This window comes from Trematomus bernacchii, unplaced genomic scaffold (genome assembly GCF_902827165.1).
Source record: "Trematomus bernacchii unplaced genomic scaffold, fTreBer1.1, whole genome shotgun sequence".
Classification (NCBI taxonomy): Eukaryota; Metazoa; Chordata; class Actinopteri; order Perciformes; family Nototheniidae; genus Trematomus; species Trematomus bernacchii.
Window position 1 is genome coordinate 13,622,637 of NW_022987313.1, and position 14,259 is coordinate 13,636,895.

General features: G+C 41.3%; 1 protein-coding gene across 4 annotated transcripts in view; it reads left to right on the forward strand.

Annotated features, from left to right (window-relative positions):
- The window catches only part of daam2 (dishevelled associated activator of morphogenesis 2), a 97,053-nt gene that overhangs the window by 34,328 nt on the left and 48,466 nt on the right, over positions 1 to 14,259 (forward strand). For 3 of the 4 annotated variants that reach the window (XM_034146758.1, XM_034146907.1, XM_034146824.1), the window contains exons 2-3: positions 604 to 884; positions 10,888 to 10,977. In XM_034146758.1, the coding sequence (XP_034002649.1) occupies positions 717 to 884; positions 10,888 to 10,977 (258 nt within the window). In that variant the 5' untranslated portion in view covers positions 604 to 716. Of the gene's footprint in view, positions 1 to 603; positions 885 to 10,887; positions 10,978 to 14,259 lie in introns of those variants that run through there. The other variant, XM_034146999.1, reaches the window with a different exon arrangement.

Sequence of the window (14,259 nt, forward strand, 5' to 3'; positions counted from 1 at the left end):
ACCACCTGTACATTTAAGGAAGATTTCTGAAGAAAATAGATGAAATCAATGGTTGTTGGTCTTGGATTTTTTTCCTATGTTGATGTCATCTGCGGTGGTAGAGGTACTTTTCAAAGATAGCTTCTCAATGAGTTTGTATTTTCTATTTTTCCAAGTAAGTCTTCAGCATGAGAAAAGATACATGCAAGAGATGTCTTAGGTGGCACCCCTCTGTTTGGCCATGGTGGCTGTTGTTGCGTATGTATCTTCCTGTATTTAATACAAACAAATCGGGGCAGCTGGAAACATGAATTTCTTCACTTCCTGTGCACTACAAAAAAAAAAACATTTCCAAGGAAACATTGACCAAACACTGGGTGTGTCGACCAGCACGAGGCTGAATAGCATAGGCTGAATCACTGTTATGCAACATTTTGATTGGAAATTATTTAAATTATTTACTGTACATGGAAACGTCATGTATTATGCCATTCAACATGCTTGTCCTAATGGATGGAATGGCATTAAAAGTAATTGTTAAGGACACTGGGGAAACCAAGCGTAGGCCGCCTTGCATTTTGGATGTCTCTGTAACCTTTTCCTTTGATCTTTTCTCTCTTCCAGATCATGCCCCCTAGATAGCAGCCTCGTCCTCCTCTCCACTCCCCCTCCCTGCCCCTCGGCCCCTTCCTCTACCATCCAGCACCATCACTGCCAACCGTGTCGCCACAGCCGCCATGCCGCCCAGGAAGAGGACGCGGCCAGGCCTGGGCTTCCTGTGCTGCTTCGGCAGCAGCGAGCCTCCGGAGATCAACCTCAAGGACAGCGTGCCTCTGCAGCTGCTGGAGTTCAGCGCCCCCATGCCGCCCGCAGAGGAGCTGCTTGCGCGTTTCTCCGAACTGGTGGTGAGTAAAGATGGAGTGATGTTAATAATTGAGGAAGCTTGTTGGAATGACTTCTAAGATTGTCATCCAAAGCAAATGCATGTCCCGTAAAGAATATATTAAGTTTGGACTATATTGGCCTAAAGGGCAATTTAAGCTTTCTTTAACTTGGATCCTATTTTCCCTTTAATTTTTTTACTATAAAAAAAAGTGACTAATTGGGATAACCATTTGTTGAAATTATGTCAGTATTTTCCTCACAGCGCTCCAGCTAGAAGCCACGAAACAGACACATAGCAGTCCTGCAATTCCGCACCGCCAATGTGTGTCCACTAAAAATGTTCAGATTTGAGTTATTATAAGTATTTGATAAAATGAAAAAGAGAAGGACCTTACATAAAATTACCGTTAAAGCGACGTACACTGGCAGTGCGGAATGGCTTGGAGTGATCACGTAGCAGCCAAAAAACATGGAAAAATAGGGTTCAGGTTGAAAAATAAAAAGTCACCTCGAAAAGACAACTTTGGGCCGTTGGTGAGGGAAGTGTTATACATTTAAGATTCATTACCTTTTCAGTTGAAAAGTGCTCCCACTAAGTGATCACATTGGCTCTTTGTTCATTGAATACTACTGCAACACGACCCAAGTGGTTTCACAGGCTACATAATGCATGACTTAGTCATACAGTATGTTTTACATGTGAACTAACTTCCTGCCTGTTGGTAGTTGCCGTGAAAATGTACTTTTAGCAGTAAAGATTTTTTCTACAATGTTTTTTATATGAGCTGGAACTTAAATCACCACACTTTAGGGATATAAAAAATAGCCATCCATGGATTCTGTTTAATGAGCCATTTAACTTAATTGTAACGCAGTCCAATGTTGTTATGGATGCTTTAATTTGACCAATTTCCAAAATGAGTCACCATGCAGAAATGTTGCCCATTAAAGTTAAATATATAAAGTTGGTATTAAGCAGTACTTTGGTACAATGTAATCCCTGGAATTTCCTTTTTTCCTAATTGTAAGTGGTCCATTTCTTTCCCTTTTCCTTCCATGCGTGTTGTTCATTATCCCCACCAAACAGGAGTAGGGACAGGAATCGGAATGGATTGGGTCTTGTGAAAGGCATCTTGATGGTTTGATTAGGCCACGCCAAACACAACATTTAGCAGCTCATCCTTTCCACTACACACAGCCCACCCTTGTGTGACATTTCCTGATTTTGTGCATGGATTACACTTGTTGGCAGAAGTGTTTGGTCTACAACCAGTGCCAAACATGCGCCCATGGTCTTGAGAGGGATCAGGGCACAGCTGTCAGAACGGAGAAGTTTACTGTGGGTTTCAGCTGCCATGCATGCAAGTTCCGGCTTTTTTGGAAGACAAGGCTTTCCTGTTTCGGTCTCGATGTTTGCTCAGTTCCTATCTCCTGTCTTCATCCATCTTAAAGTTTCTGCCATGCTCCTGTAACCTCAGGTTTCCATTCTGCCTGTGTCTCCTACTCCCTACCTGGCTAAAGGACTGCTTCTGACTCTGTCAAGTCTTGGGGAGTGCTAAACTTCACCGGCTGCAAGATATATCACTCCTCCAACTGTCATAATCAATTCAGGAGATTAAGTGAAATTCCATTTGAGATAGGAAAGTATTCACTATCATTAAGGCAGATGTTTCCCCAACAGGCATCCTTTTCCCATTTTCCAGCCAATTGACCTGATTTGATCCTAAATGTGCTGTCTAGGCTCATTCTCATAATCACTGGCATTGCACAAACCATTAAACCTTGGTAGTTGCAGTGTATTTATTACCGTGATAAGTTAGAACTGTAGCGATGAAGACACTGATTGCATCAATCAGTTCGCCTAAACTGGAGTGACCTATTGCCCTTTTAGCTGCAATAACTAAAGCTTTGTTGAGGAGAACCAATCAGTAGTTAACTAACAAACTTCCAATACATCCATTAACCCTCTGAGACCCACATAGGACATTTCCGTTTTTGTATATTTTTGTGTTTTGCCTTATAAATTGTCATTTCTTTGCAGTATAATCAAGTTTTACACATCCCAGAAATCAGCACAACCTCAGCTAATGATATATGTCACTCATTAGAGACTTATATACACTATAATAGGGGATTTTTGCCCATAAATAAAAAATAAATAAAAAACGGAGCTTGAATTTCTTTACTTATTTCATTAAATATAACTGCTAATCATAACATTGAAAGAAACATTCAACACAGAAAATTGCACAACTGCAAGACGGTACTCCTGTAGTTCTGTCTGGAAAACATGTATTGCAAGGTTAGAATCAAAACTTTTATTTTATGCTAGAGTACTTCACCAAATCACAGCAGTCCGAAAAAATAAGACCCTACTCCCACATCTTATTTTGAGGTGGTACATTTCTGATCTTGCAAAGAAGCTTACACGTATGTACAAGTTAAAGAAAACGCAGAGCAGATAAGTCCAACCCCCTTGCAGCATTTGACCCAGGAGAGAAATCAGATTTGGTATTGTGTCATTGGATCTGGGCCCTTTCACATGTTGTGAATAGATTACTCTTCAGATGTTTGTTGGATGGCTTCATCTGATCGCTTAGATGTGTTGTCTTTGGGGTATTGTGTGTGTAAGTATCTGGTTAATCTTGTCTTTACTTGACTGCAGAATTCCAGCATTAAAAATAGCACTCAAAGGTTAACGTCTAACTCAAATGACCTTCTAATCTGTAAATCACTTAATGTGTTCTCCTTTGAGGAAGAATCTGAAACTAAAGGGGAGAATTTATGTTTTTTGGTTTCATGATGGCACCCCGGGGTTTTGCCTAAATTCAACAGAAAACCGAAAGTTAATCTACGTAGATCAAAACCGTTTTTTCAATCCAGTTTCTTTTGACAGTTTGATTCATGTCTGCTTTGATCAGATGACTGATGCACAACTGCTTCTACGTAATGGTCATCTGCCCAAGATCCCCCACATCTGTTTAACTGAACGGAAATGCTGATACATTTGACAAATCAGTACTACCAGACATAAAATGCCTTTGAAGCTGATATTAAAAGCCAATGCAGGGAGGTAAGGGGCTGTGCTACGGGGGTGGAAATAAATAAAAAAATAAAATAACATAACAGTGTGTTTCCATGGCAACATGAGATGGGATTATTGTTATGAAAGCCTCTCATGAGGAGCAGAATGAGTCTCAATGGAGGCTCTGAAGTGGGAGCGAAAGATCTGGGCCAAATGGAGTGAACCACCTCCGCGTGTCTGCACGTCCATAATGGGTATTCCCCTGTTTCTAGTCACTGTCCGGTCAGCTTACACCGTTACTGGGAGGAAAGACCTTAAGCTGACTTGTCTCTGAAACATTGTATGAACAATTGGTGGCCATGTGGCCTGACTCTATTATTGTGATATTAAATGAAAATAAATGTCTGTCTCATGTGTTTTTGGAAGATGATAGAGGTTGACTAGAATGAACATGTATTACTTTTAGGTCCGCAATGATTTGTGGACTAATGGATTAGGTGATCGTCAGACAAATAATCATCAACCTTTTGGATATTAAAACATTTATAAAGTTAATTTTCATGCAAAAATGGCAGAAAATGTTGCTGGTGTCACACTTCCTGTTGTTTTCAAACATTTAAACTGAATTTATTGTGGTTTTGTACTGACAAAACAAGGCATTTAAAGACATCAGATTGGACTTTGACATATTTTTTTAACTATTTCCTGATTAATCAAGTAAGCCACAAAATAGTTGTTATTATGGTGACAAACTAGGCAACTATAAAGAAACGCCAGCAAGTTATGGCAACCTAAATATGAGAAGCGTTCTCAAGTGCATAACCTTTAAGCAACCTCTTCTAACTTCTATGCCACTTCATGAAAAAGGCAGGAACATAGAATAGTTAATGTAGCGAAATAGATGACTTATTGTCCTTGGTGTGTAGCTGACACAGCTAATATTGCAGAATAAGCATGTGTGGGATCCATCTTAAGTTCCCTTGTGTAGACACTCTCTCTCCTCTGCCAAACGCCCAACAACTCATCCTAGAGAAAGTCTGAAGAACTAACCTGCTTCAAAGTCTGCCATGAACCCAAATGAAAGCCTCAGTAACGAACTTGATAAACCCATGCAAATGAGCCTGGAAGCAGTTGCCACTGATTTGGACAAAATGAACCAAACCCACATAAAAGGAACTAATGGATCACATTAATTAGAATACCCATTTGCAGCTGACTGCAGAGTTTACAGATAGCAAATGTGCCGCAGTTTGGGGTTCTGTTTTTTGGATCTGCGTGCGTTTTTTAATCGTCTCTTTCCACTAGCGTTTCAAGGCTTGCACGAAAAGTTGATATTAAGGCCATGTGTAAAGTTTGGCAGTGCTTTCAGAACAATGGCAGCTTTATTTTGCTTTGTCAGGGCAATTCCCTGCTAATAACATTGTATCATCAAATATGAATTAGCTCCATATTAAGATAATTAAGAAGGGGTTCTGTTTGGTTATTATCCTGCTTGGATATATTTGTCAATGATGGCAGTTTGGGTTTCCCGAAAAAAAGAAAGTGTGAGATTGTTTTGAGACAACAAGTCTCACACATTTAATGTTGAAAGGTCGGCATATGGTCCCAATGTGTTGAAGTGCCTGAAATCAACTCCGTAGTGCCACTGAAGCAGAATCAACTCTTAAAAAAAGAGAATAAAATACAAAGGCAAAAACAGATTTGGAGGAACTTTGGATAGATATGCTTTGGAAAAAAGTTGAAAGCCATGGCTCACTTTTAGATTGTAGTGGGGAAAAGAGAAAGACGCCAAGTCTAACTGAGCGTCCGTATGTCATTGTTTTTCTTGCAAATAAATGCCCTCCCCAAGTTGTTTATTGCATTATTTAAAAAGGAAGATGCATGCACAGTTTATCTAGCCAAATCGGTGCAGCTGAATCAGGTTGTATTAGGTCAACATCTGGCAAATACTGTTCTGGCAGGCATCAGATTAGTGTGTTGTCGCTTTGCTCTCCGCCCGTCTCTTTCTTCTATGTGGTAGCCTCATTCTTTTTTTCTCCGTCTCGATATTTGGGACAGTTTTAATCCAACCACTCTGGGCAGTTGTCCAGCTGTCCAGTGTCAATCTGTCCGCCACAACCTTTTAATAGCTTCCAATCCATGTGACTCACAATCCATACAAGACTCTTTCAGAACCCAAATCCTCTCCTAACTTTCCGAAGCCGGACACAAATCATAAATGCATTGCAAGACAGCAGAGAATGGAAATGTTCTCCACCCTCTGAGCCATTATGAGTGAGTTTCCTCCACAGTGTACGACCTGGGATGCACCATCTTTCCCTCCCTTTCATTAATCTAACGGGCTTCCCATTTCCAATGTTCTCTTCCTACCAGCTCTTACTGTCCCCAGCCGACCTTATAATGGAAGTAGTAGAGCCTTGTTTCGAGAGGCAGTAGACTCATGAAGGATACTATGACTCATGTAAATGCCTTGTCTGAAGAACTCTAGGACTTTTTGTGAGGCTATGACTGCTGTAGCACACACACATTGGTCATGGTAATTAATATATGGACTTGTAACCACATTTTCAATGTATTGTACGTTATTAACACTCGATCATTTTACATTATCAACAATCCTATATGATATTTGGACAAGATTCATATCATTTTTATGTTATTTATTTTTGCTGACATCAATAATGCCCTGTTTATGATTTGTATGTTTGTTAAAATAAGAGTTTTTTTGCCAATATTGGAGCCAAGCATTTTAAACAGCAGGGTTTTTCCTACTATTATAAGTCATGGAAATTGCACAGACAATGCACATTTTTGTCAACAAAGTCAATTTTATTTATTTTTTGGGATACTAACAATTTGTTTCACTTTCCAAATCAGAAGTCTGTATATTCTTTAGAATTTAATTTGATTTGTGTTTCAAAAGTTTTACTTTGCTATTATATTATCGTTATCAGGTCTTAAAATGACAATCATGTTTTTTACGTTACAATATAGTGTCAATAAAAAATATTATGACAGGCCTAGACACACACACACACACACACACACACACACACACACACACACACACACACACACACACACAATCCCTAAAACTCGTTTCGGTCAATAATGGCAGCTACAGCTTCCTGTTGGCTCCCTGGTGGCCTCGTATGACTTCCTGCCATCTTGCCTGTCTTTCCTCTGACTTCCTGTCTCGCCCAGAGACTGCTGCAGGATATATAGACAGTACAGTGTGTGTGTGTGTGTGTGTTTGTAAGCGTTACATCAGACAGACCCGCTCTGCCAATACTGTAAGACTTGACATGAGGTAGAAACATTTACGTGCCCTCTGGAAACGCCGCTTCATAGCCGCACATGCGTGTGAAAGGATGTCATTCTTGGACCACACACATTTCCCATTTAGGTGGAGCCTCACACATCCTCAGTCAGTTGTCACAGAGACACACCCACTCACACTCCTACAGTATGCCAGGCACTCACACCTACTCACTCACTGACCCTTACTCTTCCTGTGGAGTTTGTTTCGCTAACATTTTGGTGTCAAGTTTGCATTGCCTCCATCTTTATCCCAACTGCACTCTCTACTTTTTTGTCAACCTTTTGCCATACTCCTGTCCTTCAGTTCATCTCTGTTTTCCCACACTACTCTGAATTTTCTCCGATGTGTCATTGCTACTCATCCGTCTCTCTTCCTTTACATGCTTTCTATATGGTATGCATAAACGCCACATACATGTTATATCATCTGAATCCTATTATGTCATACAAATGAATGTTAATATATAAGACATGTCTGCTGGAAAATATATATATCTTCTTCATCATAATCCCTGATGGGAATTACAGTAATACATTCTAGGTAACTAAGCTCATTCTCCCTAAAGATCTCCCAGTGATTCCTACTCTGAATAGTTGCTGTTTAGAGGAATAGTAGGACATATCATAAGGCAGGTGCAAACAGCTAGCCTGACTCTGTCCAAAAGAAAACATTTACATAGAGTACATTACCAACATCTTCTATGTTGAGACAGCATTGAAAGTGAATTTTAGACATTGTGTGATGCATACAAAGTCAACGGAGAGACGTGAGTGGCACAAACTCCTAAGATTTGACCAACTATGGTAAAATAAAGACAAGTTAAAAGGGTTTTAAAGTGCTTTCCTTTGGATTGTATGAATCCATAGAGCTAACAAGATAGAAAATCCATACAACATTCAAAATGATATTGCGGAATAGACGTAATATGAAATGATTGAATGATGACATGAAATTCAATAGTTTCAAAATGACTTTATTTGACCAAATTTATGGTAGAAGACCTGTTTTATTTTTCGCTTTAAGCGCCATCTTTCTACACCATATCTTCTGTATTATGTCAGCAAATACGGAAAGCTCATCAGTCTAGAGAAACAGACATTTAAAAGATCTAAACAGCTCACAATCGTGACATCTTTTTGGAATTTGTAACAGTATTCAATAGGCGTTTGTGGAGGAAAAAGAAAAGGTTGAGAAGCCTTAGGTATGTATTTTCGCCTCTCGGTCAGCAGGTGTTACAATATTAGTTTTGGTTTATGTGAATTCCCGACTGGAGTGTGCTGGCCAAGGAGGACGGAGGCATATCAAGAGAAGCTTTTCAAAGTAATGTGGAAAGCGGTCCTGTTTTGTTTTGGAAGATTGAGTTAGGTTGTTTTTTGGGTTTGACTTGTTTGGACAGGCCATGTGATGGAGCTGTCATGTTGGAGCACGTTTTTAAGTCATTTGGGGGTTGGAGGTGAAAGAAAAAGGTAAAATATTGCATAACTGGATAGAAAAGTCGATGTCTTCATCCTCAACTTAATCTTTCCTTTCTCTGATAAGACTGGCGACCCTTCTGCTTGACTAACAACTAAATGAAACATGCAGTTCTCATTATAACATCTCCTGATGCATTAGCCTTTGGTCCACCCTGCCACTCCTTTCCTGTTTTCCTGTTCCTGCTGCCATACTTGACTTTGCCTTTATCCTCATACGTCTTAAATCTTACGTAAAGGCCTTATGTAATCATATACCTATTTTTAAGTGGAATTCTTGTTTCCTCCGATAGCTTACCTGCTCCGCTAAACTGTTGAACCTGCATGTCTGGGACACCTTAATCCTCATTTTCATTGCTGATGTATATCCTGCTCTCCGATAAGTTCCAAATAAGACGTTACATTGAGAGGCCTGGGGAGAAGATATTGAGAGCAAGAAAGAGCAAAGAGATCAAGTACCGGGCTCAGCTCCCATCTGGTTCAAATCCAGGGGTCTCATTCTCGCTGATTTCCCAACCAACTCCTAGTATCAGCTCTTCCAAACAGCAGCAGCTTGGACAGCGGGGCTTTGACCCGGCGACCGGGCCACATGCCAGAGACGAGCTGGCTTCTCAGCCTCGGTTTTAAAGCCTGGGGATGTGGAGAGAGGATCGTGGTCCAACCCAAAGCTAAAATCTGTAAAGATTGAAGGACGAAGAGTCAGTGGTTAGATGTTTAGCTGCAAAGATGGTTCGTTTTCTTCTTGAGAGCGCACAGGCCACACATAACAGCACACTAATATCAATGGTATTCATTTATTGCAGCAGTTAATGTAGACGCGAGATGCTAAGCTCTCGTTGTGAGTCACAATTCACTCTTTAATTCATGCTGCTAAGATGAAATGAGGCTTTGACCAAAGATTCCAAAGCTTCTTTGTGGTTTCTATCTGTATTAGACCCCCTTGAAGTTCACACCCTTCAGATTTTTCCTTTTTTGCCAAAACCACAATCATGCTGCTGCTGGTTCTCCCATTGAAAGCACTGTGTGAGAGATGATGTCATCCTTCATAGTGTCGGGTACTTGGAATGTGGGCCACCTCACCCTACCCGGTCCAGCTGAATGGATGAAAACAAACCCTGTGGATCTACTGGCCGGCTTTAAGGGGCCCCACCTCTGGCGCTGGTAGCCATCTTCACTTTGGGGGGCCTTGGAGGCCCAGCACTTCTGCCTGACGTCATGGTAGCAAAACCATTATCATGAGATTAGTTTGAAGCAGAGCACAAAGCTCTACGCGCTATGGCATCTCATCCTCAATTTTTTTGTCCTGATCCATTTCCAGAACCACACAGCCCCTTTATTTGTTCGGTCTCCTTCCTCCATTTCTCTCATTCTCCCTTAAATGTACTTCTCTTTCTGAGACTTTACTTTTTCCTCCCAGGCATACAGAGACTCATTTCCGGGCCTCATATGCATTTCAAAAGGTGCAGGAGGCTCCATGTACTGAGCAGAAGAATTGAGCAGAGCAGCAGGGTGAATATTAAAACCCTCCTCTGTGGTCTGCGGAGACCAGTTCTCAGTCAGACAGTGGGGGGGGTCAGACAATCAAATGTCGCTGTGTAAACTCAACTCATCCAATGATCTGCAGTCACTGCTAACAATCTTTGGCTCCGTATTGATATAGTGACAACAAAACAAAAGGGATAGTCTGATTGTGTGCCGAAGGCTGGGGCTGGTAGTATTCATGTGTCTCCCTGTGATTACTTTGAATAAATAGTCATCAGTAATGTGGAGACAGTGGGTAAAGGTAAACAACAGAACAGCTAGAACAGTCATAAAAAACACACCTTATTGTAGTGCAGCCTTTAAAACCAGGAAAGAATATCTCAACATCCAAAATCAAAGACGATATGTATTTCAATATCAAAATATAATATATATATTTCCCAGCCCTGATATCGTCCTCTTTTCTGGGTATCTTCACCAGCAACGTGAGAACCAAGCAGAGAGGACCGGGCTTCTTTTTTTTTTTCAGCAGCGGGGCTTAAAGAGAGAGGCGCGTGTAAGACTGAGGGTGAATGAATGTAAATTGTGATATCATTTATGACAGAAATAATGAGTTTTTTCAGCCTAAAAGCATGTTCACATGTTCTAGTAGAAACAACAATGTGTGCAATGGTTTAAAGACAAATACTGTGTTGCTAAAACTGCCTCCTTTGTTGTTGCAGGATGAGCTGGACCTCACGGACAAGAACCGGGAGGCCATGTTCGCTCTGCCCGATGAAAAGAAATGGCAGATCTACTGCAGCAAGAAGAAGGTAAGTTGCTCTCTGCTGTGGTTTACTGTTCATCAGCTCTAATCTCTGGCTGGCCCTCAGTTGAATGGCTGCCTGAAGCCACAGTTTACAGCTAAACTGTCAGTAATTCATGTTATTGAAGAGTACAGCCCATTTTGAATCATGCCAACGTAAACATGTGCCCATATTACATTGACTCTCATATTTTCCTTTATGCACATACAGTACATACATGTAAACAACACAGAGAACACAGATCTGACCACAGTTAATTGTTTCAATACGTTCAATCTCTAGATCTCCTTCCCCACGTTGGAGAAAGTCATTTTCCAGTGCTGTTTAAGAATCGTCAACATACCATCGGAGCACTAGAACATTCTGGTTAGCCCTCTCTTTCACCCCTCTCCCCTCGCCAAAACATCTCTCGTTCTCTTAATACCCTTCAGCGTGTCTCTCCACAACAACTCTGGTCTCACTTTGTGGTCAAAAATCCAACAGGATATGACATTGTGCTAGGAGGAAAAGGGGAATTGAGCCCCCCTCTCTCACTCAATAGCAAATTGAATAAATAGCAATAAACCCTCCCTTGTGTCTCTTTGCTAATTTGTTTTTTGGATGAGGTTTTTCTGTTGGAAGCAGGGACGAGGATCGGACCCCTCCTTTCTCTTTCCATGGCAGGCAGGCTCGGCTTCGCTGAGATGATAGGCTCTGACAACCTTTTTAAAAAGGAGTAAACACACACCGCTTTGTGTGTGTGTGTGTGTGTGCACGCGTGAGTGTGTGTGTGCACCTGCATGTGTAAAAGTGTGTACTTGTATTGAGGCCAGCATTGAGTTACGAGGAAAAAGAAGAGCGGTGGAATTGTGGTGTGTTTAGAGGGATGTCAAGGCGAGGATGGAAGCTGGAGCGCCACACCAGTTTACAAGGAAATGCAATACGGGTCAACATAATTCAAGAGGAGGATGTAATCGTTCTTTGAATACATTATGATAACTTGCGATGTGCTGTAGTAGAGGGAATGAATTGTTGGCAGAAGGTGCTTTTGCATTCGTGAAGCCACATAAAAGGAGCCAGTTCAATAATACTCCTATATCAGTTATTAAATATTGTACTGAAGCAACCACAGATGTTTATGAAGACTCTTTGTACTGCTGTATAAGCTAGTGGAAACCGAATTTGGCAGCATCATATTGGAACAAAAAAGGTTTGCAGTGCGCGCCTAAGCCGGTTTCAGAGGTAGGATATATTAGTTTGTCATTCCTGCCCCATCCCTCCCAGTCAGAAATCATTTCCTCTCCGAGGCTAAGGTAAAAAAAAAAAAAACAGCCGCGTGTCCAGGCCAGGAAACAGAGAGCAAAACCCGGGTAACAGTGCACAGCGGAAGGCCGCAGGAAAACCAAACAAACCCCTCATTCATGGATAGAGACGCCGTAATGGAGAATGAGGGGGAAAAACAACTGGCGTGCGATATCGGAAAATAACCTGCTTGTCTGTGTGTGCATGAATTCCGTCCTTACATGCCACACACCCACACAGACATGAAGAACCACATAAATGTAGGAAAAGACGCAGGTTTTTAAGACATAACCCACACACACACACACACACACACACACCACACAGAAGTGCCCTGTATGCCTGGAAATGACAGCATGACAGTGATTTTGAATGGGGAGCAGAGGACAGCAGAATTTACCCCAGCCGCTCCTGTCGGCGACAAACACTGGTCCCCTTGTTTCCTCCAGCCAAACGACGGCTCCAGTTGTTGTGGTTAGATAACACTTGGAGGGAGCAACTGAGGGCATGACAGAGGGACAAACTCACTTTGTTCACCTGCAACACAAACTGCACATTTATTGTGAATCACTGCGACTTTGCCAGTTCCACTTGTTTACTGGCTGGTCAAAACCACATATTCCAAATCTAATGAATCTTATGTTTTCACAGAACCTGAGGAGGTAAATGGTCAGGCTAATAAAACCAGCTTAATATTTAAATTCAGATATTGACTTTTATATGCCGAGTGTTCACTAGAACTGCTGTCTAGTTGGTTTGACCCACTATGGCTTCCCTGTGTCTTTGTGTAAGCAAAGATGGTTGTGTCTGGAGGAAAACCCTCAATTTGCAAAACTTCTCAAAAGACTGTTGGCAGACTTGATGCCCAACCACCGATCCATACCTCACATTGAGGTAAAAGCCTTACTTTACCATTCAAGGTCAATGCCCAACCACTATCCCCTGTTGAGAGTTTCACAAATCTTGGGTTACTTTCCTAGACACCACCATCTTAGAACGAGTCTAGAAGAGAACCTTGGATTTGTAAACCTCTCAAACTGTTGCCAGACTCGATGCTGGAAGGGCTTTTACTAACCTTACTTTTAACAATTCAAGGTCAATGCCTAACCATAATTCTTTATCGAGACTTTCGCAAATCTGGGGTTACTCTTCGAGACACGACCAGCAAAGAAGTTCTATCGCAAAAAATGGCACATTACGAGCTGTTCCAATGGAATAAAATGGTACACAATTCCTATCTCCTCACAGGGGAGCTAGCGTGCAGTGGTTGTATTGGCGTGGAGGTGCTAAAAGAACCTGCTGCTCGAAACAGGGTTGATAATCAGTGACATGCATTTAATGTTCATGCTGTGCCAAAACAACAAACTAAAGAGGCTAAAAAGAGGCTACCTGCTAAATGATGCAGGATGCACTGCATGAGAATCAAGCTCATTGTTCTGCTCTTGATGGTTCTAAAGACACATTTAGCTGGAGTGTGACGTACTGTATGTTTAAAGTGTGTTTTTAGATCCCTCACTGATTCCAAATCACAATAATAAACGCATTCAATATTAACAATCCAATACACTGTGAGAAACCTCTAGGACAGCAGAAAATGATGGTTACATGTCATATTCCACGCCTGTCATATCTTCAACATCTGTTAAGATTTAAAAAAATATTCAACACTGGCTGCCTTAAGCAGAGGATTCTCTGCGGGTTTGTTGCTGCAAGAGTTCCTTTTCATATCACACAAAAATAATTTGATTCACTGTTACTGTAAATATATTGTTGAATGCAACATTAACATTCAAATTCCAGATCTATAGACCATATAAGCCTCTCCAACATCAAAACTCTTTAGGAATAGTCACATACGCTAGTCTTCTCGCTAATACCAGTCAGCAATGAAGTAAGGGCATTAGCGTAAATATGGTCTCTGTGTACCATGACTAACTCGAACATCTTGTCCAGGCCTTCAAGCTTTATATAATCTGACCGTATCTGCACCTCTGATCTCAGCCACCC